At 41.2% G+C, this 25,159-nt stretch overlaps 1 protein-coding gene across 1 annotated transcript in view; it reads left to right on the top strand.

Annotated features, from left to right (window-relative positions):
* The window catches only part of rttn (rotatin), a 167,750-nt gene extending 142,985 nt beyond the window's left edge, over window positions 1–24,765 (top strand). Inside the window, exons 40-49 of the mRNA XM_034170387.1 lie at window positions 9,434–9,636; window positions 9,821–9,926; window positions 13,002–13,099; window positions 13,270–13,347; window positions 18,642–18,768; window positions 21,881–22,065; window positions 22,175–22,448; window positions 23,670–23,773; window positions 24,128–24,197; window positions 24,312–24,765. Of these exons, the coding sequence (XP_034026278.1) occupies window positions 9,434–9,636; window positions 9,821–9,926; window positions 13,002–13,099; window positions 13,270–13,347; window positions 18,642–18,768; window positions 21,881–22,065; window positions 22,175–22,448; window positions 23,670–23,773; window positions 24,128–24,197; window positions 24,312–24,391 (1,325 nt within the window). The 3' untranslated portion in view covers window positions 24,392–24,765. The remainder of the gene's footprint in view (window positions 1–9,433; window positions 9,637–9,820; window positions 9,927–13,001; window positions 13,100–13,269; window positions 13,348–18,641; window positions 18,769–21,880; window positions 22,066–22,174; window positions 22,449–23,669; window positions 23,774–24,127; window positions 24,198–24,311) is intronic.
* The last annotated feature ends 394 nt before the right edge of the window (window positions 24,766–25,159 follow it).

The raw sequence follows: 25,159 nt of genomic DNA, 5'->3' as shown, positions 1-25,159 counted from the left end.
AGATTCGCCAAAGAAGAATGGGCTGGGATTCCTCAGAAGACAGGTCTGAGACCTGTTGAAACTACAGCAAAGGACTGCAGGTTATTGCTGAAAGTAAATATAAGAATATAAGATATACAAAAATAAATTAACGAACATAATGCGATCATGTAAGAAACAATATTATTACAACTTATTGGTTAAAAAAAACATTACAGGCACCTGGAAGATATTAAATGAAATCATTAACAAGAAAAAGCAGTTAAAGATTATCCATCTTATTTTTATACAGATTCTGATAAAACTGTAAAAAACAATATTATTACAGATCATTTCAATAATTATTTTGTTAACGTGGGTAAAAAATGATCAAATACAATTGTATCTTGTAAAATGCATTCTATGGATAACAGCAAATTAATTAATACTGTTCTGGATTTAATATATATTAGAGAAGTAGCTGAAAACGAAATTATCAACATTCTTCATAAATTAAAGGGGAATCAATCAATCAATCAACAACTTTATTAATCCCACAAGGGGCAATTTCATTTGAGAAGTCTGTTTAAAAAACTAAACAATGTATAGCAACAATAAAACTAATAAAAACAAATAAAACAGACTTAAGAAGTTAAAATGAATAGCAAGAATAAATAAATAAATAAATAAATAAAAAACCCGTGGAGAAGAGACAACAGTACAGTGTCATCAGAAAATTTAACCAAATAACTGTTGTCTTGAGAACTCCTACAGCTGTCTGTATACCTGAGGGAGGGGTGAGAGAACGCACCTTTGTGGTGAGCCTGTGGACAACACAACAGAGTCCAAGAAGCAGCCATTTACAAAGACCCTCTGCTCTCGATCAGATAAAAAATTAAAAATCCATAAAACAAGCTGGTGAGACAGGTGCAAATCACCATGCAGCCTTTGTATTAAAACATACGGCTGCATTGTATTGAATGCCGATGAGACGTCTGCAAACAAGAGTCTGGCATGTGCCTGTGGCTTCTCCAGATGTTTATACAGGGAGTTGAAAAAAAATCAACTGACTGTGATAACTTTAGTATGTTTTTAATTAAAAATATTATTCATTGTATTATTAAACCTTTAACTTATATTTGCAATTTGTCACTAATGATTGGGAAATTCCCTTCTAAAATGAAAATAGCTAAGGTGATACCTTAGTTTAAATCTGGTGACAAGCATGTCTTTTCAAACTATAGGCCGATTTCTTTATCACAGTTTTCTAAAATCCTGGAAAAAATATTTGTAAAGAGGTTGAATGATTTTAAATCCAAACATCATATACTTAGTGAACAGCAGTATGGTTTTAGAAAAAGCTGCACCACTTCTCTGGCTATAATTTATTTTGTTGAACAAGTTACAAATGCAATAGAGATGAAGCAATACACTGTACAGGTTTTCGTTGATTTACAGAAAGCATTTGACACCATAGATCATACTTTATTATTGGACAAATTACAGAAGTACGGCATTAGAGGATTAGCCCTGGATTGGTTAGCTAGTTATTTATGTAATAGGTATCAGTGTGTCCATTTTGGAGGGACAAATTCAGAATTATTGAGGATTACATGTGGGGTGCCCCAATGGTCAGTCCTTGGGCCATTGCTGTTTTTTTGTATGTTAATGATATAAATTTGGTGTCAAAGTCTGTGCGTTGTATTTTGTTTGCCGATGACGCAACTTTGTTCGGTAGCGAGGACAATTTGGGACAACGTTTGGAAATGATGGAGAGGGAATTACTAAATTTTAAATATTTGTTTGAGTCACTTCATTTTGGTAAGACAAAGTGTATTATATTTGGAAATAAGCCCAGGAATTTAAATGGAAACTTATCATTGAACAATGTTGAAATTGAAACTAAATTTCTTGGTATTTTTATTGATGATAAATTAAGTTGGAAAAATTTCAAAAGTTATTTCAGTTTTGTATAAAGTACAATATTTTCTTCCCCAACATTTGTTGGTCACGCTGTATCATTCATTAGTTGTCCCATATATGACCTGATATGATTTGTACTGAGGTTTTGGGGAACACATATAAAACATAAACAAATCCAGTTTTTTTGTTACAAAAGAAAGCTATAAGAGTTATAAATAAAAAAAACATATTATGAACCATTTGTTTGCTTGTCTGTGTATTTTAAAATTTCAAGATTTGGTGGATTATTTTACAATACAGACCATGTACAAAATTAAAAATAAACTTTTGCCTCTACACTTTCAGGAGTTGTTTAAAATGAGGGAGTCCAGTTATCATTTGCGAGGAACACTGATATTTGAGAGAAGAAAGATTTGAACTACTGTTAAAAGTCATTATATTTCTGTAAAAGGTGTTAGAATCTGGAATAATTGTTCTGATAGTATTAAATCATCTGGTACATTGGTAGGTGTCAAAAGACTTTATAAAAACAATGTAATTTCTTGCTATAGTACGCTATATTAGGCTAGGGGGTGTAGAGGGTGAGCGTTTATAAGCTTTTGCTTCAGCCCCTGCCCTTTCAGCCGCACCCAATTGGGAAATTGTTTGAGTTATTGTTGTATTTTCTCCTGTTTTCTTTATTTTTTGTTTTGTTAGTAAGAGATTATGTTGGTATTTTGTTTATGTGCGTGCTGAATAAAACTCATTCATTCATTTATTCATTCATTAACCAGCAAAAGATACACGCAATTAACTATTAGCATCAAGTTTGCTAATCATTTTGACCCTGGTAGTTTTTGGTTTTTGTGAAATTATTTTGTTTCTGTTTGCAAAGTACAATAATGTAAGCATCCAACTAGGATGCTTAGAAATGCTGTGTTGAAAATTTCTTGCTCTGTTAAAACAGCACTTGGTAATATTTTGAAGAAAACTTAAAATTTCATAGGGGTTAATAACTTTGTTTCATCTGGATATATATATATATATATATATATATATATATATATATATATATATATATATATATATATATATATATATATATATATATATATATATATATATATATAAAAAATGTAAAATCTCTTCAACCCTCTTGGGAGGGTGGTATGCATGTTTCTCAAATTCTGGCCCTCTGCCAGAGGCCTGGGACTTTGAGGGTTCATCGCAGTATCTTAGCTGTTCCTAGGACTGCACTGCACTGCACTCAGGTCTCACCTCTGATGTTGTGCCTGGAATCTGTAGGAGCCACTCTTCCAATTTGGGGGTTACAGCTTCTAGTGCTCCTATTACTACTTGGACCACTTTGGACCTCCTTCCACATCTGCTCCAGTTGCTCCTTCAGCCCTTGATACTTCTTGATTTTCTCGTGCTCCTTCTTTCTGATGTTGCTGTCGGGTGGGATTGTCACATAGATCACAACCAGTGTTGCCACAGTTACTTTGTAAAAGTAATCAATTACTGATTACTCCTTGAAAAAGTAACTTAGTTACTTTACTGATTACTCAATTTTAAAAGTAACTAAGTTAGATTACTAGTAGAAAACTAGAAAATTTGCCAGGGCTTGGAACTCTGGCAAGGGCGGTCGCATCTCCTCCTCTATATCTCCTCCAAACCTTCAAAGTCCCTACTTCACCGGACTGCAAATTCTTCAAACAATATATGGATTAACCATGGAATTGATCAGCTGGTCTCTGAACGCTATTGACACCATTTTTTCAACAAGGAATTCAGGGTCGTGGGACCCTGCGTGCCCAGATGGAACCTACCCTGTGGGCTATGGTCTCGACGCCTGGGAGAAGTGGAGCGTTTCGTGCTTGGTACCACTCTGTGGAGGACGTTGAAGAGTTATTTATATTTGTTTTTTGTAGTGGGAGGGCTGGTGCTTATTGGTTTATGTGCTTCCCTGACCTACCGAAGAATTGGCAAGATGACTGCTACCAGAACCACGACCGCTCACCTGTCTGTCATGATTAATGAGTTGGACAAGGCGGTACAGTGTCAGACTGCGTTAACCCTTGAACTCAGACGTAAGTTGGAAAACATCTCGGAGCAAATGTACGCCTTGCAAAGGTAGATGTCACAGACCAGGGAATACTCATAATTTGGATTTGTTCGGTCAGAGGAACTGTAAATGGTGTTTCTCTGCTTAACCCTAAACATGGCAGGCTTATCAGCTTCCGAAGGTCAAAACACCCCGCTGTTTTCCTCCAGAAGAATCTCTACGGCCTTGGCGAACCATTCGGCTGCCCCTCTTATCTTTCTGCCCTCCCCTACAGTCTGATGTTGTCAAGGCAACTCCAAACATTATGCACACACTGACAGAAACTGATGCAAACTCATCTGACTCATACTTACTCATCTCATCTGCACACTTGACCCACCGCCTCTGCCCTGCCACTCCCCCCAATCTTGCGGCTGCACAGGATACTGCTGTCCCCCCCCCCCCCACTCACATTGCCTCAATTGAGATGATGGACTGTCTTAAAGTTTAGCGTACATAAACAGCCAAATGTATATGTATGGTTGTTTTAATTCTGATGTGTGCCATTATTACGTTCAACTAGTAATAAATGTGGGTTAATTGTATTTTTGTCTGAGGTGACTGGGTATGAAGATAATTTTGTTTCACTTGTTGTAACTGTGCTGCACTTGTTGTAATGGCAATAATGTCTGTCCGTCTGTCTGCCTGCCCACTTGCAACAGCAGCCGCCGCCGACAATATCTATCTACAGTGGGGAAAATAAGTATTTGACCCCCAGTCAGTTTTGCAGGTTTACCCACCTAAAAAGAATGGAGAGGTCTGTAATTTTTATCATAGGTACACTTCAACTGTGAGAGACAGAATCTAAAAAAATCCAGAAAATCACATTGTATGATTTTTTTAAATAAATAACTAATAAATAAATAAATAATAAATAACTATCGGTCGGCCTCGAAGAGATTCTGGCAAACCGTCCGGCGCCTCAGGAGGCGGGAGCAGCTCTCCACCAGCACTGTTTACGGTGCGGGTGGGGAGCTGTTGACCCCGACTGGGGATGTTGTCGGGCGGTGGAAGGAATACTTCGAGGATCTCCTCACTCCCATCGTCACGTCTTCCGAAGAGGAAGCAGAGACTGGGGACTCAGAGGCGGACTCATCCATTACCCAGGCCGAAGTCACCGAGGTGGTTAGAAAGCTCCTCGGTGGCAAGGCTCCTGGGGTGGATGAAATCCGTCTCTGGATGTTGTGGGACTGTCTTGGCTGACACGCCTCTGCAACATTGCGTGGTGATCGGGGACAGTGCCTCTGGATTGGCAGACCGGGGTGGTGGTCCCTCTGTTTAAGAAGGGGGACCGGAGGGTGTGTTCCATCTATAGGGGGATCACAATCCTCAGCCTCCCCGGTAAGGTCTATTCCAGAGTACTGGAGAGGAGAATTCAACCGATGGTTGAACCTCGGATTCAGTGTGGTTTTCGTCCTGGTCGCGGCACACTGGACCAGCTCTACACGCTCCATCGGGTGCTCGAGGGTTCATGGGAGTTCGCCCAACCAGTCCACATGTGTTGTGTGGATCTGGAGAAGACGTTCGACCGTGCCCCTCGGGGCACCCTGTGGGGGGTGCTCCAGGAGTACGGGGTCCGGGGTCCTTTGCTAAGGGCTATCCGGTCTCTGTACGACCGCAGCAGGAGCTTGGTTCGCATTGCTGGTAGTAAGTCAAACCTGTTTCCAGTGCACGTTGGCCTCCGCCAGGGGTGCCCTTTGTCACCGGTTCTGTTCATTATTTTTATGGACAGAATTTCTAGGCGCAGCCAGGGTGTAGAGGGGGTCTGGTTTGGGAACCACAGAATCTCGTCTCTGCTGTTTGCGGACGATGTAGTTCTGTTGGCTTCGTCAAATCAGGACCTTCAGCGTGCACTGGGGCGGTTTGCAGCCGAGTGTGAAGCGTCCGGGATGAAAATCAGCACCTCCAAATCCGAGGCCATGGTTCTCGACTGGAAAAAGGTGCTTTGCCCTCTTCAGGTTGGTGGAGTGTCCTTGCCTCAAGTGGAGGAGTTTAAGTATCTCGGGGTCTTGTTCACGAGTGAGGGACGGGCGGAGCATGAGATCGATAGACGGATCGGTGTAGCATCTGCAGTGATGCGGTCGCTGTATCGGACCGTCGTGTTGAAGAGAGAGCTGAGTAGGGGGGCAAAGCTCTCGATTTACCGATCGATCTACGTTCTGATCCTCACCTATGGTCATGAGATTTGACTCATGACCGAAAGAACAAGATCGCGAGGACAAGCGGTCGAGATGAGTTTCCTCCGCAGAGTGGCTGGGCGCTCCCTTAGAGATAGGGTGAGGAGCTCGGAGTCAAGCCGCTGCTCCTCCACATCGAAAGGAGTCAGTTGATGTGGCTCGGGCATCTCTCCCGGATGCCCCCTGAACTCCTCGCTGGAGAGGTGTTCCGGGCACGTCCCATTGGGAGGAGGCCCCGGTGAAGACCCAGGACACGCTGGAGGGACTACATCGCTCGGCTGGCTTGGGAACGCCTTGGGGTTCCCCCGGAGGAGCTGGGGGAGGTGTGTGTGGATCGGGAGGTCTGGGCGGCTTTGCTTGAGCTGCTGCCCCCGCGACCCGACTCCGGATTAAGCGGAAGAAAATGGATGGATGGATGGATGGATGGATGATTTTTAAATAATTAATTTGCATTTTATTGCATGAAATAAGTATTTGATCCCCTAGAAAAACAGACCTTAACAGTTGGTACAGAAATATTTGTCTGCCATTACAGAGATCAGACGTTGCCTGTAGTTCTCACACACTGCAACAGGGATTTTGGTCCACTCCTCCATACAGATCTTCTCCAAGTCTTTGAGGTTTGGAGTTTCAGCTCCCTCCAAAGATTTTCTATTGAGTTCAGGTCTGGAAACTGACCAGGCCACTCCAAGACCTTGAAATGCTTCTTACGGAGCCCCTCCTTAGTTGCCCTGGCTGTGTGTTTGGGGTCATTTTCATGCTGGAAGACCCAGCCATGACCCATCTTCAATGCTCTTACTGAGGGAAGGAGGTTGTTTGCCAAAATCTCGCAATACATGACCCCATCCATCCTCCCTTCAATACAGTGCAGTTGTCCTGTCCCCTTTGCAGAAGAGCACCCCCAGAGTATGTATGTTTCCACCCCCATGCTTCACGATTGGGATGGTTTTCTTGGGGTTGTTCACATCCTCTAAACATGGTAAGTGGAGTTGATTCCAAAAAGCTCTTTTCTGGTCTCATCTGACCACATGACCTTCTCCCATGCCTCCTCTGGATCATCCAGATGGTCACTGGTGAACTTCAAATGGGCCTGGACATGTGCTGGCTTGAGCAGGGGGACCTTGCTGCCCTGCAGGATTTTAAACCATGACAGCATCATGTGTTACTAATGTAAACTTTGTGACTGTGGTCCCAGCTCTCTGCAGGTCATTGGCCAGGTCCTCCTGTGTAGTTCTGAGCTTTCTCAGAATCATCCTTATCCCACAAAGTGAGATCTTGCATGGAATCCCAGACCGAGGGAGATTGACAGTCATCTTGTGTTTCTTCCACTTTCTAATAAATAATCATAACAGTTGTTGTGTTCTACCAAGCTGCTTGCCTGTTGTCGTGTAGTCCATCCCAGCCTTGTGCAGGTCTACAGTTTTGTCCCTGGTGTCCTTAGACAGCTCTTTGGTCTTGGCTATGGTGGACAGGTTGGAGTGTGATTGATTGAGTGTGTGAACAGGTGTCTTTTATACAGGTAACAAGTTCAAACAGGTGCAATTAATACAGGTAAAGAGTGCAGAATAAGAGGGCTTCTTAAAGAAAATTAACAGGTCTGTGTGAGCCAGAATTCTTGTTGGTTGTAGGGGATCAAATACTTATTTCATGCAATAAAATGCAAATTAATTATTTAAAAATCATACAATGTGATTTTCTGGAATTTTTTTTTTTTTTTTTTAGGTTCTGTCTCTCACAGTTGAGGTGTACCTATGATAAAAATACAGACCTCTCCATTCTTTGTAGGTGGGAAAACCTGCAAAACTTAAATAAGTATTTGACTGACTTGGTCAAATACTTATTTTCCCCACTATACTTTCAGCAGGTGCCAACAACACCCCCCCCCCACCCCCCACCTCAACATGAAAATGATAATTAATTCTGACAATACTCACTTTATAGTCACCCTTTCTTGACTTCAATGTACATAAATACTTGTTTTCTAAAAAATAAAATAGAGATCTTTCTTGACCTCATATTTAATATTTAACTGTTGACAGCACTGTAACAGAAAACTTACATGTGACTACTGAATTCTTTCTCAACATTTTAATTATTATAATAATTATTATTGTAATATTAGATTAGTAGTAGTACTATGAACATTTTTTTAACATTTAATATTTTTTAACATTTTTCAGCATTTTTTTTTCTCTCTCTTCTTTTCCTTGTCAACCACCACTATGTCTGGTTGGTGGGCCAGCAGCTGGGGGAGTCATGCTCTTCATCATGTTGCTGTCTGCTTATTCTGGTGCCTCAGCTCAGTAGATGTATTTGTCATAGCAGGTATTTCAGTATCATATGCTTTGTTAACACTGCTCTCTCCTACCAGGGTCTGCTCCTTGTGTTCACACTGCTCAGTACTGTGCTCCTGTAGTTTCTGGATCTCCATTTGCAATTGTTAGAACACTGAGCTACCAGGTGTTTCTTGGTTAGTGCTGAGTCTTCTGTTCATCCATAGCTCCTACATGCATTACATGTAATGTCTCTCAGCTGGGCACTCTGTTAGTTCCATGTTGCTTTGTTCCAGTAGCCCATTTCCCATTAGTATGTCATGTTTCCTCAACAACTGACGCGGACCTTGTTAACCCCAGTGATGTCTGAGTTGGTATGGCTTTACTCATATGTCTCTCCCTCGTGTTCTGAGGTAGGCTATGGGAGTAACCTGGGAAACTGAGGACTCTTTCTGGATGTTTGTCCTGACCAGGATTTGAACCTACAATGTGTTCCAAATGCAGCAATTGTGGGTTGGTGGTCTGAGACAATGCAGATTAGGTGCATTGTTCAAGAACACAGGCAGCTAGCATGAGTGGAATTCAAATCCAGGTCTACATATTGGCAGGCCAGCTCCTTATTTGCTCAGCTACCTGCTCAGAGTAAATAAAAACTTATTGCAACTTTAATGCTTGTTGCAGATGCTTTGATTGGAGGGAAATGTCCTTACGCTGTGTTTGCGACCCATGTTTATTGCTATGTGAGACTGAGCACAGCAGGAAAAACATTATGCCTGCATTTATGTAAATGTTTAGTATCTGGATGTCTGCATGCATGTTCAGTTGATTACTAAGTTGACAAGCGCTGTGTTTTCTGGGCTATGAACTATCTCAATTATGAACAAATATTAAACTGTCCAAGGGAGTTAAACATTAGATTTGCTGTTTTTGCCTGATTGTGTGTGTATTTCATTGACGATCATTAAAGCAAAACGGCTCTCCCATAAACTCGCTCTTTATTTTCTCTGTGTGTTCTTCAGGAATGTTAGCCGTGTGTATGAATAAGAGTTTCAGGGACTCATTGCTCCACAAAGTGGCTCTGCAGTTTCTGTCTACACTTTTCACAGAGGAGACAAAGAGGCAAACTGTAGAGGTCACAAACCCACCCTCCAAACCTGCCACCCCTCTGTCTGACATCCTGAATGGTCCAGCAGCCAGCCAGCTGTGTGACCTCTTACTGCAGGTAGGTGGAGGTTGATGACCAGGCTGGAGGCCTTAACGGGTTAGTGTAGTAGTGCACAGTGTGAATCACACACAGTCACCCAAAGCATTTCATTCTTTTAACTTGCTGTGAAACACTCATGGTAAAGGTCGTAGGATGATTATATTAAAATTGTTGGCATGTTCCTCTTGGTCTTTGCTGTCAGAGTTTTGAGAAGAGGACCTTTCAGGACCCATTAAAGAAGCTGACAGCCAGAGCTCTGATGACACTGCTGTCCTGCAGTCCCACAGCTCAGAACCATGCAGCTGAAGGTATGCCCTCAAACCACACAGTTGGGTTAGGCAGTCTGTCACATTTACTTTTTCTGTAATTTAAGGGTCCACAAGCCTGCTTTTGGTTAATAATTGTAAGAAAGATTTTTCTTTGCATTAGCTTAACTTTGTAGTAGAGAAGCTTGAATCTTCGACTGGACTGGGTTGCTTGACGCGAGGACGTTTCGCTTTTGTGACTTCTTGATTATTCTTCTCTACAATTGTCAAGACAGAAGTCAGACCACCAGAGCGAGAATTTTAGCTGAGGAAGCTTCTGCAATTTGAAGTGAAACGTCCTTGCGTCAAGCAACCCAGTCCAGTCGAAGATTCAAGCTTCTCTACTATGGAAACCACCTGGACAACTGAGAGCCTACACAGAAACATAGCTTAACTTTGCTTTTTTTCTTCCATTTCGGAACAGTTTCCGACAGTCAAATATATTTTTGTACAGCTGAACACAAAACACAGAGCTGTGTTTTTTTTCACATGCAGCAAACCTTGTGCCCAGACATGCATACAAACATGGTGAAGAATAGGGCTGCATGATATATCATTCACGCATTGCCTTCGCGCTATGCACGTATGATTATTAATTTGCAGGATTCATGATGTGGCATAATTAAGCATGCACATTTACATTGCCAAGTAATAAAGGTAAAAATCCGCTTTCGTTTTTCATGACTAGCCAACAAAAGATGTCGATGATGTTGAATTTACTCAGTTTAAGGATCCTGGTAATGCAAGTGAAGGGGCGCTTGCTTGCAGCTGCAGGGTGTTAATTTGCCAGTTCCTCACACAGTGATATGATAACCGCTTTGCGACGCAGGAAGTCAATTTTCTCCAATATCATGCAGCCCTAGTGAAGAGTGAGATTTTTCCATGACTTGCATTGTATTGGAAGGTCAGCGATTGTATTTTGACCTTGTGGTGCATTTGTCTCTGCGGGATCCAGCATGCAGGTGCCTCTGTGAAGGACCCCAGCAACAGCAAATGGACAAGGGGATACCCATGTTTCACCTGGCTGCGACACAAGGCTGTCTTCAAGAAGTGGGGGTGGATTGGTTGTTTGCCAGGGTGCTAACCACCCAAGAAAAAAGGCAGTTCTATAGTATGGTGGATTCGGAAACACGGCACCAGCGCTTTCTCCCAGACTGGAACAAACAACATCCAGTGGTGGAAAATAGGTTATTAATAGTGGGGCACATGCATGTCATAGCTGGGCTCAGGGGAGTGTGTGAAGATGATTTATTTATTGAACTCGCACGCTTTAACAATTGTGTAATTGTGCATGATCACTTCACGGTTGCAGTAAGTTTAATCATGCACATCTAGCGGTTAAGGCCCGGTCACACGGCACTTAACAAAGGGCAGCGAAGCTCAAATGAAACAAGAAATCTGGACTTTCATTGGCCTGATTTAACCTCTGCGCAGCTTCGTTCCTGCAGCTGGCGCTTCGTCTGGATTTTTAAACTGTTGAAAAATATGAACGAATGCCACTGAAAACCTCAATTCGACCTTAATTTGTTTTCCTGTCATTCTTGATGTTTTTTATCGTTTGTTTAGTTTTTGTAACGTAGCATTTAGTTTGTCTCCTGTGTGCGCTTACTGTTTTTTATTAAATATAACAATATGAGTGTAGGAATGACAACCCAGCCTTTATGTACATGTGGCAACAGGTAGATGATTCAAATGATTATATAAGAGCTGTTCTGGAAGGCAGAATGCACGTTGTGGATCAGTGGCAGCTTGTGGAAATAACCGCACATGGGGAGTCAATGCGCGGCATTCACACTGACTGATCAATTTACTGCTCTGATATATTCAGTCATCTTTACACTTATATTTATTACCCCTTTTGACAGTTTTCTGTTATAAATCAATATATATGGCCTAGTAATGTAATACAGTGATACAGCAGCCACTACAGCGCACCAGAGGTTTTTTTTTTTAATTGGAGCAAGACGGAGTGCGCAGCGTGTTGCCAGACAGTGAGGATTCTGATGATGAAGGAGTTGATCCCTCTTTTGTTCTGGACAAGGAACCAGAGCAGGTGGATCCACTGACGTGCGCACAGATCTCCACAGTGGGTCGGATCACATACTTCTGTCTTTAGTTTCTCCAGTATGAGCACCGTCCCACTATGAGTCCTGGAACGCAGAGATGCAGACACACACTGCTCCAGCAGTGGCTCCAGGTGCATTTCGTTCAAAGCGTCGAGATCAACATTAGTTTCAGTTTTGTTTTGTTCCTCTTTCATCCCTTTTGCACTTTTGATTCGCAGGCTATTTGGTCATAAAGCGTGTTCGTCCACCTTTTCTCAACAATTTGTGACTTTTTTACTTTTTTCCCCTTCGTTCAGGAATCGTTGTATGCCATGTGACCGTGAAATTAATTAAATGGCTCTCCAGTGACAATGTACCATCAAGTACAAACTACTATAAGGATCATACACAGAATAGAGAATGCCATAAATGCCGTGTGTTTTGTGTCACTAAAAAAAAAAAAAAAATGCTGACTCACTGTGAAAATGGAAGATTGAAAAAGTTAATCTATGAGTATTTGACCAATTTTAATCTGTACAACACCAAAATATCAGGGAGTTTGTTTCGGCTTTACCCTTTTTGTTCTGGATCATCTTAACAGATTTGGTATGGATTCCCATCTTTGATTTGGCACAAGTTATACACTGGATGCCTTTCCTGACAGAACTCGAATCACAGACCTTCTTGTCAGGAGGCATGTCTGCATGAGAATGTCTACACTTTTCCAGTAAATTGAACTACAGCAAATCCTGAAGCTATGAGAAGCCCGATACTGTAACCATCTTTTACCAGCCCCAGCTGCTAACGTAGTTGCTCAATAATGTTATTAAAATAACAAATGACAAATATGCTTTGAAGACAATATTCCTTTTTAGTAAATAACTGCCATCACTGCACCAACCTTTGTCACTTATAATGGATATCGTGTTTTTACAACACAGGAGAAAAAAAATCTTTAAATGTAGTGTATACAATGTTTGTATACTTTGATGCCATTCTAAACTGCTGACTGTGGTTTTTCCCCCCTTCTCAGCTGGTGTAATTGACAGCTGTGTGGAGCAAATAAGGCAAATTAACTCTCAGCTCCACCTGGAGTCAGTCCGAACCGGCAAAGCTTCACACCGCAAGAAGGTGAGCCAAAACTGGCTGGAAATTTCCTCACCACTGGACACACTAACAGCCTGTATTCAACTCAAATACAGTTAGCCTGAATACTATGAAAATCTGTAGCTTTCAGCAGGTAGGTCTTGTGTCATTAATAGAGTTTTTTCAACTTGTACATATTGTCTCTGTGTCATCAGGAAGAGAGTTATTTAAAAGAAGTCAAGCTGACTGTGGAGATCCTGCACAGCGCTCTTTATCGCAACGATGAATGCAAAGTGAGCCTTTGTGTCTGCCTTTTAATATCCCACTGCTAATTGTCTGTTAATGGTGCTTCAACATAGCAATGCTGTGCCCGTCAGTGAGAGTTGCCTAAATGTGTATGGCCCTGCTACCAGCTAGTTTATCTTCTTAAACTCCAAATGGCAAATGTCTGCTCTCCCCAGTTTGTCCGTGATCGAAGTTACACACACACACACACACGCATGCACATACACAGAGGCCACGTGGCTTTTAAAGCATAGATAATTTACTGCCCCCTACTGGATTTGCGTGTGAGTCCAGAATGTAATTATCAGTGTCCATTGTTCAGTGTTGTTGGCTAATATCCGTAGTTTGTCCCAAAAAATTAGACCTATCAACTTTTTGTTTTGTCAGCATTCATCCTTGACACAAAATACATAAGCATACCAAACGGAAAATTATACACACGCACACAAAGGCCACTTGGCTGTTAATAAATAAAGTTATCGGGTTATGTTTAAAATCTCATATCAGCATTCTTTACGCATACAAACTGTAGCACACAAAAAAGCACATTTAATAAAAAAAGTTATTATGGTCTTACCTTTACTTATACTCAACAAAAATATAAACGCAACACTTTTGGTTTTGCTCCCATTTTGTATGAGATGAACTCAAAGATCTAAAACTTTTTCCACATACACAATATCACCATTTCCCTCTAATATTGTTCACAAACCAGTTGAAATCTGTGATAGTGAGCACTTCTCCTTTGCTGAGATAATCCATCCCACCTCACAGGTGTGCCATACCAAGATGCTGATTAGACACCATGATTAGTGCACAGGTGTGCCTTAGACTGCCCACAATAAAAGGCCACTCTGAAAGGTGCAGTTTTGTTTTATTGGGGGGGATACCAGTCAGTATCTGGTGTGACCACCATTTGCCTCATGCAGTGCAACACATCTCCTTCGCATCATCCGTGAAGAGAACACCTCTCCAACGTGCCAAACGCCAGCGAATGTGAGCATTTGCCCACTCAGGTCGGTTACGACGACGAACTGGAGTCAGGTCGAGACCCCGATGAGGACGACGAGCATGCAGATGAGCTTCCCTGAGACGTTTCTGACAGTTTGTGCAGAAATTCTTTGGTTATGCAAACCGATTGTTTCAGCAGCTGTCCGAGTGGCTGGTCTCAGACGATCTTGGAGGTGAACATGCTGGATGTGGAGGTCCTGGGCTGGTGTGGTTACACGTGGTCTGCGGTTGTGAGGCTGGTTGGATGTACTGCCAAATTCTCTGAAACAACTTTGGAGACGGCTTATGGTAGAGACATGAACATTCAATACACGAGCAACAGCTCTGGTTGACATTCCTGCTGTCAGCATGCCAACTGCACGCTCCCTCAAATCTTGCGACATCTGTGGCATTGTGCTGTGTGATAAAACTGCACCTTTCAGAGTGGCCTTTTATTGTGGGCAGTCTAAGGCACACCTGTGCACTAATCATGGTGTCTAATCAGCATCTTGACATGGCACACCTCTGAGGTGGGATGGATTATCTCAGCAAAGGAGAAGTGCTCACTATCACAGATTTAGACTGGTTTGTGAACAATATTTGAGGGTAATGGTGATATTGTGTATGTGGAAAAAGTTTTAGATCTTTGAGTTCATCTCATACAAAATGGGAGCAAAACCAAAAGTGTTGCGTTTATATTTTTGTTGAGTGTATAAATGAAGTCCATGTGCTGCTCCTTCTGAACAAAAGCATCAATGACTTGTTTGTAGAAGTTTAAATTATCTTCCTTCAGTTTTAAAAGTCTCTCTGTCTCAATGGAGACCACTGCCAGGGAGGAAAGTCATCCTTCCTCAGTCCTGTTCCAACTGTATGTTTTCAGCCTTTTCTGGCTTTGAATATGAGTGGTCGACTGCTTATGTTTGAGTATATACTTCAGGTCACAATATCCCATCTGAGTCCAGACATTGTCACAAGTTGAGAAAAGAAGCCAGGAAAAGCAGAAAAAGGCAGTTCCTTGCTGGATATCCACACAGCCAGACTTTACGTATGTACCACTCCATTTGAAAACAGGGGATCTTCTTTTCCATAGTCTGAAGCAAACCTTTTAGCTCCCGTGTTGGTCGTCCTTTAATTATTACCTCCTGCTTTGATTGAAAGTGCAGTTTAGAAAATTGTTTCAGTTTGATATGTAATCCTCCATTCTGAAAGTAAAATAAATGGACCTCTGCTCTTAACTTGCTAACTGTAAATTGTAGCTTGCTGTCACTTATTCTGCAGCTGAGGAGTTGCTGCAAGAAGAATCCCTGGGGTCACTAGTGCCCCCTAACATGAGGCAGGAGAACTGTGTGCCTCACTTCGTGCCTTTTTGCAGCCGTTTTATGATTGCTCAGCACATGAAATACGTTACATACAGTTGTTGACAAAAAACATGGTACATTATGTGCATCAGCTAAACTATTTAATTTAAATTCATATAGCCAAAGTGTTTGACCATTTTAATAGCGACACACAGAGAGACAGTAATACAGTCTCACTGCACAGCATGCCAGCAGTTATTCCAGTGATTGCGTAATCCAAGGTGAGACACAGCTGCCTGCTGCCTCACCACATGTCTGTGCTCAGTATTTGAATGGCAAATGTGAAAATTCAGTGAATTTGAATAAAATATTATCTAAAACTGGTGAAGTTAAAAGGAAAATAACTTTATAGTACAAATCACTGCATAAATATAACAATTTCATTTATTTTTTTTATTTTTTTCATTTTCTTTCCATGCTCCCCTGACTGCACGTCACTGATGTGTGTGTGTGTATGTATGTATGTATATATATATATATATATAAATATATATATATATACACAACCCCTGGCAAAAATTATGGAATCACCGGCCTCGGAGGATGTTCATTCAGTTGTTTAATTTTGTAGAAAAAAAGCAGATCACAGACATGACACAAAACTAAAGTCATTTCAAATGGCAACTTTCTGGCTTTAAGAAACACTATAAGAAATCAGGAAATAAAATTGTGGCAGTCAGTAACGGTTACTTTTTTAGACCAAGCACAGGGAAAAAATATGGAATCACTCAATTCTGAGGAAAAAATTATGGAATCATGAAAAACAAAAGAACGCTCCAACACATCACTAGTATTTTGTTGCACCACCTCTGGCTTTTATAACAGCTTGCAGTCTCTGAGGCATGGACTTAATGAGTGACAAACAGTACTCTTCATCAATCTGGCTCCAACTTTCTCTGATTGCTGTTGCCAGATCAGCTTTGCAGGTTGGAGCCTTGTCATGGACCATTTTCTTCAACTTCCACCAAAGATTTTCAATTGGATTACGATCCGGACTATTTGCAGGCCATGACATTGACCCTATGTGTCTTTTTGCAAGGAATGTTTTCACAGTTTTTGCTCTATGGCAAGATGCATTATCATCTTGAAAAATGATTTCATCATCCCCAAACATCCTTTCAATTGATGGGATAAGAAAAGTGTCCAAAATATCAACGTAAACTTGTGCATTTATTGATGATGTAATGACAGCCACCTCCCCAGTGCCTTTACCTTACATGCAGCCCCATATCATCAATGACTGTGGAAATTTACATGTTCTCTTCAGGCAGTCATCTTTATAAATCTCATTGGAACGGCACCAAACAAAAGTTCCAGCATCATCACCTTGCCCAATGCAGATTCGAGCTTCATCACTGAATATGACTTTCATCCAGTCATCCACAGTCCATGATTGCTTTTCCTTAGCCCATTGTAACCTTGTTTTTTTCTGTTTAGGTGTTAATGATGGCTTTTGTTTAGCTTTTCTGTATGTAAATCCCATTTCCTATAGGTGGTTTCTTACAGTTCGGTCACAGACGTTGACTCCAGTTTCCTCCCATTCATTCCTCATTTGTTTTGTTGTGCATTTTCGATTTTTGAGACATATTGCTTTAGGTTTTCTGTCTTGACGCTTTGATGTCTTCCTTGGTCTACCAGTATGTTTGCCTTTAACAACCTTCCCATGTTGTTTGTATTTGGTCCAGAGTTTAGACACAGCTGATTGTGAACAACCAACATCTTTTGCAACATTGCGTGATGATTTACCCTCTTAAGAGTTTGATAATCCTCTCCTTTGTTTCAATTGACATCTCTCGTGTTGGAGCCATGATTCATGTCAGTCCACTTGGTGCAACAGCTCTCCAAGGTGTGATCACTCCTTTTTAGATGCAGACTAACGAGCAGATCTGATTTGATGCAGGTGTTAGTTTTGGGTATGAAAATTTACAGGGTGATTCCATAATTTATTCCTCAGAATTGAGTGAGTCCATATTTTTTTCCCTCTGCTTGGTCTAAAAAGTAACCGTTACTGACTGCCACAATTTTTTTTTCTTGATTTCTTATAGTGTTTCTTAAAGCCAGAAAGTTGACATTTGAAATGACTTTAGTTTTGTGTCATGTCTGTGATCTGCTTTTTTTCTACAAAATTAAACAACTGAATGAACATCCTTCGAGGCTGGTGATTCCATAATTTTTGCCAGGGGTTGTATATATAGATGTATATGTGTGTATACACACACGCGCCTCAAAAAATTGGTCCATCTTCTGCACCTGCGCATGCGTCATTTCAGACCACAGCAGCGCGTCTGAGATGGAGTCTCTTCACCCAAAGCAATCAAATGGATTAATGGGATTATTAACTATCAGGTGACAAAGGTAATTACGTGATGCATTGAAACATCGGACATACAGTGAATGCATCAGCTAGCACCTCGGTTAGCCGCGGCGCTCTGATCGCTTCCGGTGCCTTTGATGATGAAATAATGCTGAATTTATGTGGAAATGATTGTTGTACAAAAGCTTCAGATATCTGTCGCTGAGATAGATGATGACTGGAGTGCAGTTTGAAGCAGAAACGAGGTGATAATCCGTGAACCACGTCATGAACCGCGTCATCGGGGGACCGATTTTTAGGGGAACCGTTCGGTCGGCGACACCGGCACAGCAAGCCACCTCTGGAGTTAAACGCAGAGCCCTTCATACAGAAACGGACATGTTTGGATTTTTTTTTTTTTTTTTTTTTTTTATCTGCATTCAGTATTGTGCAGATTTTTATGGTACTACTACTCTTAGTGTACTTAATTATCAGTCTCGTACCTTTACTTTATTCTTATCAGTACTTTTTGGAGAAAAAAATATGAATATTCAAGTATGCATATCTGCTGACTTTCATTTCTGTATGTGTACTTGTATGTCGGTGCTTATGTATTGTACATTTTCTTAACAGCTGTGTCCATATGTATTTGTGTATGTAGGCAGTGGCTACAGATGCACGCCTAACATTGGCACTGTACGGTCTTTGGCCTTGGCTACTACTGGATGATGTCACCATGGAGGCCGTGCTGGAGCTGTTATGTGTCTATACGGCCGACTGCACCTCAGGTCTGTCCATGCATGGTTTGTGTCTGTTTTGTCTGTATGCATCTGTTTGCGCAGACACTATGTCTGGACCATGTACACCCATCGCCTCTACCCACAGTGGGCAATCTGACTGAGTCATCCACACTTCCCACTGAGAACACCATTGTCCTTTGCAGTGACGGCTGTAAAACATTGTGTCTCACTGTATAAGACCAGCGCCTTGCCTGCCACATGCTCACAATGGGGACAGTGTTACCAGGCTGCATGGCTGCCTCACTATATTTCAGCAGGCTTGCTGCCAGGAAATCAGTGGGAGATGATTTGGTGAATGTGTTGTCATTCCACCTTGTGTATGGAATTGATCGTGTATGGAAATTAGAACCCCAAAATACATCAAAAGCTTGTTGGATTCTTATGGAGGAAGCGGTCTTCAAAATGTCCTTTGATTAAACAGCATGTCATCTGTTTGATCTGTTTGTGCATGTGCGTGACTGAAGAAATCAGTTTAGTCAGTGACAAAAAGGAAGTTATTTTGTGCAACACTTGTGTTTCTGGATATGTGTGCGTGTCTCTGTATGCCTCTCTATTTGATTGGCACAGGTTCCTCAGTGGGTGTGTGGGCTCTGATCTAAATCCGCTCACTTTAGACCCCCATAAGCTCATGCTGTGAAGCAGCAGAAATCACTGAAGTCAGGCAGAGTATTTCCCTAAAGGTTAAGCGAACAGCAGGCTGAGTTCAGGCTGGATGCAGCCCGGCTTTGTGTTACACCATCTGCCCTCAGGCTACCGGCGTGTCTCCTGAGAGCGCTGCATATCTACTGAATGTTTCATCTAAGCTCCAACTATTTCATTCAAGGCTTTGTTTGTGCTGCTGTTGCTATTACAAGGCAGATTGTTTTCATCTGTGACACCTGTACTTTGACAGATGTTTTATTTGCAGCCAAAATCATTCTCACAAACATGCATAGAAAGACAAAAGAGAAACGTTTTCTGTGAAACAATCGTGTAGCGTCATTAAAATCTGATTAGAGGCAGCACTCGGAACAAAAATTTCAACGTCAGTCAGGTAGATCCGCTGTCCGTGTCAAAATAGCCAGGTTTATTGACGAGACATTTACATAGCCTCAGGCTAACATCAGCATGCACCTGTTTATCCATATCAGATTAGCGTAACCCACAATCTGTCATGTTCATCGGTGGCCTGCATCAATCAGTGTTAGACAGTGACTCATCCATTCATGTCTTCTATGTCATCTGCAGCAATTAGTCATGTCAGTCACGCAGTTGTGAATGTGGTGCCAAAAGAGGCATTTTATTAATTGTCATCGCTTGCTGTAGTTGCAATTTTCTGTTTGGGTTTGCATTTTTGAAAAGCCTTATAGGAAGCGCGCAGTGTAGCAGTCATAGGCTGCAGCGTAATTCTCATCACCTGGCACTCAAAAGGGAGTGATTGCCATTCAGAATTACAGCATTTTGACAGTGAAGAAACACTAAAAGCCAGTTAAAGATTGCCCACCTTTTGGTGTTTTAACCTAATTAATAATCCAAAGTTTGATAAGAATAACTTGATAAGATAATTATTTAAATTCTACTCCTCGGACAGGGTTATTTAGTTCATTAAATAAACCTCCTGCTTCAATTGGTGGGGTGGGGTGGGGGGGGGGGGGGGGTCTTAAGACCTCCCAAAAGTAACAGTGGTGGTGTTGGCTACTGCTGGTCTTCCCTCAGCAGCCAAATAGTTTTTGTTGTTGAAAGCAGCACGTCTCAAAGGGGAGTTTCCATCATTTGGCCAGACAGCTTATACAGCAGAATAAACGGAGCATGCAGCCAAACAGTTAGATTTTTTTTTTTTTTTTGGTTAGCAGACAACCATGCAGCCAAGTCTTTATATCTGCAGCTCCTGCATTAGCCAGCTTGAAGATAAACAGTAAGAAGCAGCCAGATTCATCAACAGGCAGAAGAGCACAGTTTGCTAAGTGTTTCCACGTGTTTGCAGTTGTCATTTTTTGGGTACCAAAGGTGGCTAGCATAGTTGCTGACTGTATGTAAAAGTACAGTACAATACATGGGTAACAGATTAAGAATGACAGTATTTGTGCTAAAACTGTATGAAATGTCTACCATGTGAAAATAAAATAAAAAGAAATTAAATTAGCCAAAAATACCTCACTAACGTTTTTACAGCTGTTTTCAAGTCTGTAAGGGGGTGGTGGCCGAGTGCTTCAGTGCGCTTGTTTCCATTGTGAAAGGTTCCCGGTTCAAGGCTGCCCCTACCCACTTTCCATGTAATGTGGAGTTGGATCAGGAAGGACATCCAGCATCAAACTTGTGTCAAATCAATATGCAGACCTACATCTGTTCTACTGTGTCGAAACAAAGGAGAAGCAAAAGGGACTTATTAGTTTTCAGGTATATATGCTGTGTGCACCCCATTAATAATGTAAGTCTTATGTGAAGCTCCTCCTTTGTCCTCCCTTGCTTGTCCAAATGTCTCAGTTGGTGGAGTTCCACAAAACGTCACACAATGGTTGCACATCACATGAAGATTTGTGTGAAGCATATTTCAATAATTCCAATTCATGGTCTTCAAGGGTGCAACAATTAGAATTTTTTGTTTCCTTCCTATTTTGTTAATTACATGTATAAACAGACCTATTGACCTCTTCAGTATGGTATTCAGGTATTTCTTCACAAATGATTTACTTCTACAGATTCATACAGCATGCATGCACTTACAGTAGTATGGCAGAGTGAGGGGTATTGTTTTTTTGAGCTTGCCAATTAGTTCTGAAAGAAACCGCTCATCTCATTGGTCTTGACTTCTCTGCGGTACAGCCGCATTGTCTAGATGTGTAACATCAATCAGTGACTGAATGCTGGAGAACTGTGCGTCACACCTTAATTATTTCACCACTTGCAAAAAAGAAAAGGAAAGTAGTTGTCTTTTAAAATAGTGCTTCAACTACTTCACACACATTTGACAGATGTGATTGATATGTGTGTGATTTGTGATGGATGCAGATGCTTAGTTGACTTGCACATGTCTGTGTATAAAGTCTTTCTGAGGTTACCTTGAGATTTGGTTATCCCAAGTTCTACTGTGCTCACTCTAATATTTTTCTTCTGTTCCCAGCTTGCAGTTCTCTTTGTGGTGGAGGGCCCAGTGCTGCAGCAGGTTCTAAAGGCAGCTCTTTGATGCACTCTGCCATGAAACTGGCCGCAGGGGTTGCTCCAGACAACAGCACCATCCAGAAGCTAGCATTCTGTCTCTTGGCTAACCTAGCCTTGTCCCGTGACTGCAGGGGCCTTCTCCAGAAGGTAAAACAATGCAACACTGTATGCATAAAATCATGATTATTAACATGGTGGACAGGAAGACAAATGCTATTCCATATCTGTCTCATGGATCCTTTTCTGTCATCATCAGAACAACTTCCTGCAGGCTTTCCTGTCAGTGCCAGTGCCCAAGATGAGCAGTGTTAAGGTCACGTCTGTAGTCAGTGGCAGTGGAAGCCTACTGGGCCTGTGGCTGAAGCTCCTGCTTAGTCTGTCATTCACAGAGGACGGCCAGCAGAGTATCCTCAGGGTGACTGGAACCCTGGAACTGCTGGCAGTTCTGGCAGCAAGTCGACAACAGGCGCTGCTTATCCTCCACAACCTCTGCTTCTGCCCCACCAACAAGCCCCATGTCATCGTTAACGGTAAGAAAGGCATGCAGAGTTTCACAAGATCAGACAGTTTGTAGTAGTAGCAACATAAAAATCGCTGAGCTTTATTTCACTCTTTATTCAGGCCCCATAAGAGAGAAAAATCTGGCCTTTAAATGCTTATTGTAGAAACTTATTGTAGCTGTCACATCACTGGTATCAATCCGGGCAGGAACCTTTATCACATGTTCTCTCTGATACACTCACTGCAACTTTCAGGTAAAAATATGTCACTGTCCACTTAATAATGGAGCTGACTGTAAGAACCTCAGATATCTGTCTCTGAACTAGAGGTAAAAGGGAAGGATTTAATCATTGTAGTGCCTACAGTGGTCCAGTATAATGCTTCTGTAATTTTAGTCAGAAATCTGACTTTGTTTCACTGCACCTTGCAGACATGCATACTCTCTGATTGTGCTTTCTAATTAAATTTTGTGTTGGTGAGTTTTATTTTCTGATTCACTGAATATACTTTAGTTTCTAAAGTGACAGGAAGCAGTAGGTCTTATGAGGTCTTTTATGAAGCTGCCCCCTCTCTGTTCTTACTGACTCGGAAAAATCAGACAAGGTGATTCTAATGGAAACTGCCAAAACTGTTTTGTATGGCTTTATTGTATAAATGTATGAGGTGCTTGTTTAGGAGCAAAGTGCATTTAAATGAGGATGATAGAGTGCATTAACAATGCACTCTATCAGCAGGTAAACGGCAGAGACCAACTAAAAAAACAACCATTAAAAAGGAAAAAAAGAGTGAGAAAGGCATGGAAGATGCAGATGTGTGTTATAACGGGGACACCATCTGTCACATGAGAAGATTTTGTTTCCTGTGGAAACATCACATTTACTTTGTCTTTTTTGTTTGTTTGTATTTTAATCAAAACCAAAAATAAAAGTGGGTACGTCCGTGCTGATCACTGCTATCAGTAAATCTGCAAAAGTTGATCTAAAAATGTGGAAACTTTAACTGTGATATGATCCTGATATCAGTTGTTTCTATTATGTTGCACTAAAGCCATCCAGTTGAATGGGAAAATGTGCAAACATTTTATTGCTACTGTAGAGTGGAGACCAATTTATTAGATACTATATAATCTTTATCATGTTTTGGTGTCCATTAGGGCAACCATCATCTTCATCAGTGTAATGATAACAATAGTAACTGACTGACTGGTTACTTTTTGGCTGAGGACTCGTACTATATTTGTCTTTGTGCAGATAAAGCCATAAAGGTGCTGGTGTCGTGTCTAGACAGTAAAGAGTTGGAGACCCGTTGTGTGGGAGCTTCTGCACTTTGGGCTCTGCTTCATAACAATCAGAGGGTGCGTGCACACATACACACACAGAGATTAAACTAGTGTTTCCTAAACCTGGACCTCAGGACCCAACATACTGCACATTTTCCATTTGTCCTTGAACTCATCAGAACAAATGAGCTCAGTCAGGTGTTGATTATCTGAACACACCTGACTGAGCTGATATGCTCTGATTTAGTGGATTAAACCTTAATTTTAGGGATGATGTGCATTTAATACAATTAACTCTCATTATACTGTACATCTGTTTTGTGCTGTGTTTGTATCACCATCAGACCTGTTTGTCACCTTATTCTAAACAGTTCTAGACCTATGCTTGTCCCAATGCTTCTTCCTAATATTGATAATTTCCCATTTTAGGCTAAAAATACTCTGAAGTGTCCCATCATTAGGCTGAAGCTTGAGGAGGCACATAGCATCTCTAAGAAGGGTACGTGTTCCACCTTTTTGATAAACACACAGCAGTGTTTGTCATGGTGCTAAATTTTATGAATATGTTTTCCATGTCCTGACATTTGTCTTTTTGCCCCTCCCCACACTGCAGAAGCGGAGCACAATCAGGAGCCTAAGAGTACCTACCTACTGAAGTGCCTTGACAACCTTTCCCAGCTGTTAAACAGCTGAGTCTCAGTTATATGTCTAAAAGTACCAAAGCACACATTTTAGATGTGTGATCAGTCAGACTATATATAAACTGTATGTATTGCATTGCTGTATATTTTTATACCCTCTGCAAACAAATATTTGTGGTCACCTCATGAGTTGTGTAAGTGCAACACCTCCTAAACCATTAATATACTTAAGTTCCTGTCTGCCAAGGTGTGATCATTTGAATTTTGTGTTTAAGTCATGCGTCATATGACTTCTTCGCTACTACGCCTGAGCCGCTTCGCAGATTTCAGTGAAACTTAACACAATGTTGGCACACCATGTGAGGATATGCATTAATATAATTCCAACTTCTTTATATATTCAAAACCAAAAATAAAATAAATATTCAAAAAACAAAATTCCCCATTCTGAATTGTGTATAGTAGTGACCAGTTTATGGCAGTAGTGTTGGTGTTGTTGTGTGTGTGTGTGTTTTTTAATTTTAAAAATTAATTGAAGTGAGAACTATTACATTTCAGGACATTAATACCCTTGGCCACAAAGCATTCTTCTCAGTTTTTTTATTTATTTTTTTTTTTTGCTCTCGTCAAACACGACAAAAACAATCTTATAAATACTTTTCCAATTGCAAAATTTAACCATGTTTTAAAATATACTTAAAAAAAGCTATTTTGGGTAGATCAAAATTCTCTGCAGATTAAATGCAGTTTTGTCTGGTATAAAAAAACAGTATAAAATCTACCATGCCGTAAGCTTCCCGTTCGTTCTCAACCATGATGA

Source organism: Thalassophryne amazonica, chromosome 1, assembly GCF_902500255.1.
Source record: "Thalassophryne amazonica chromosome 1, fThaAma1.1, whole genome shotgun sequence".
NCBI classification, from domain to species: domain Eukaryota; kingdom Metazoa; phylum Chordata; class Actinopteri; order Batrachoidiformes; family Batrachoididae; genus Thalassophryne; species Thalassophryne amazonica.
The sequence above is the reverse complement of the archived record's forward strand: the minus strand, read 5'-3'. Positions and strand labels throughout refer to the sequence as shown.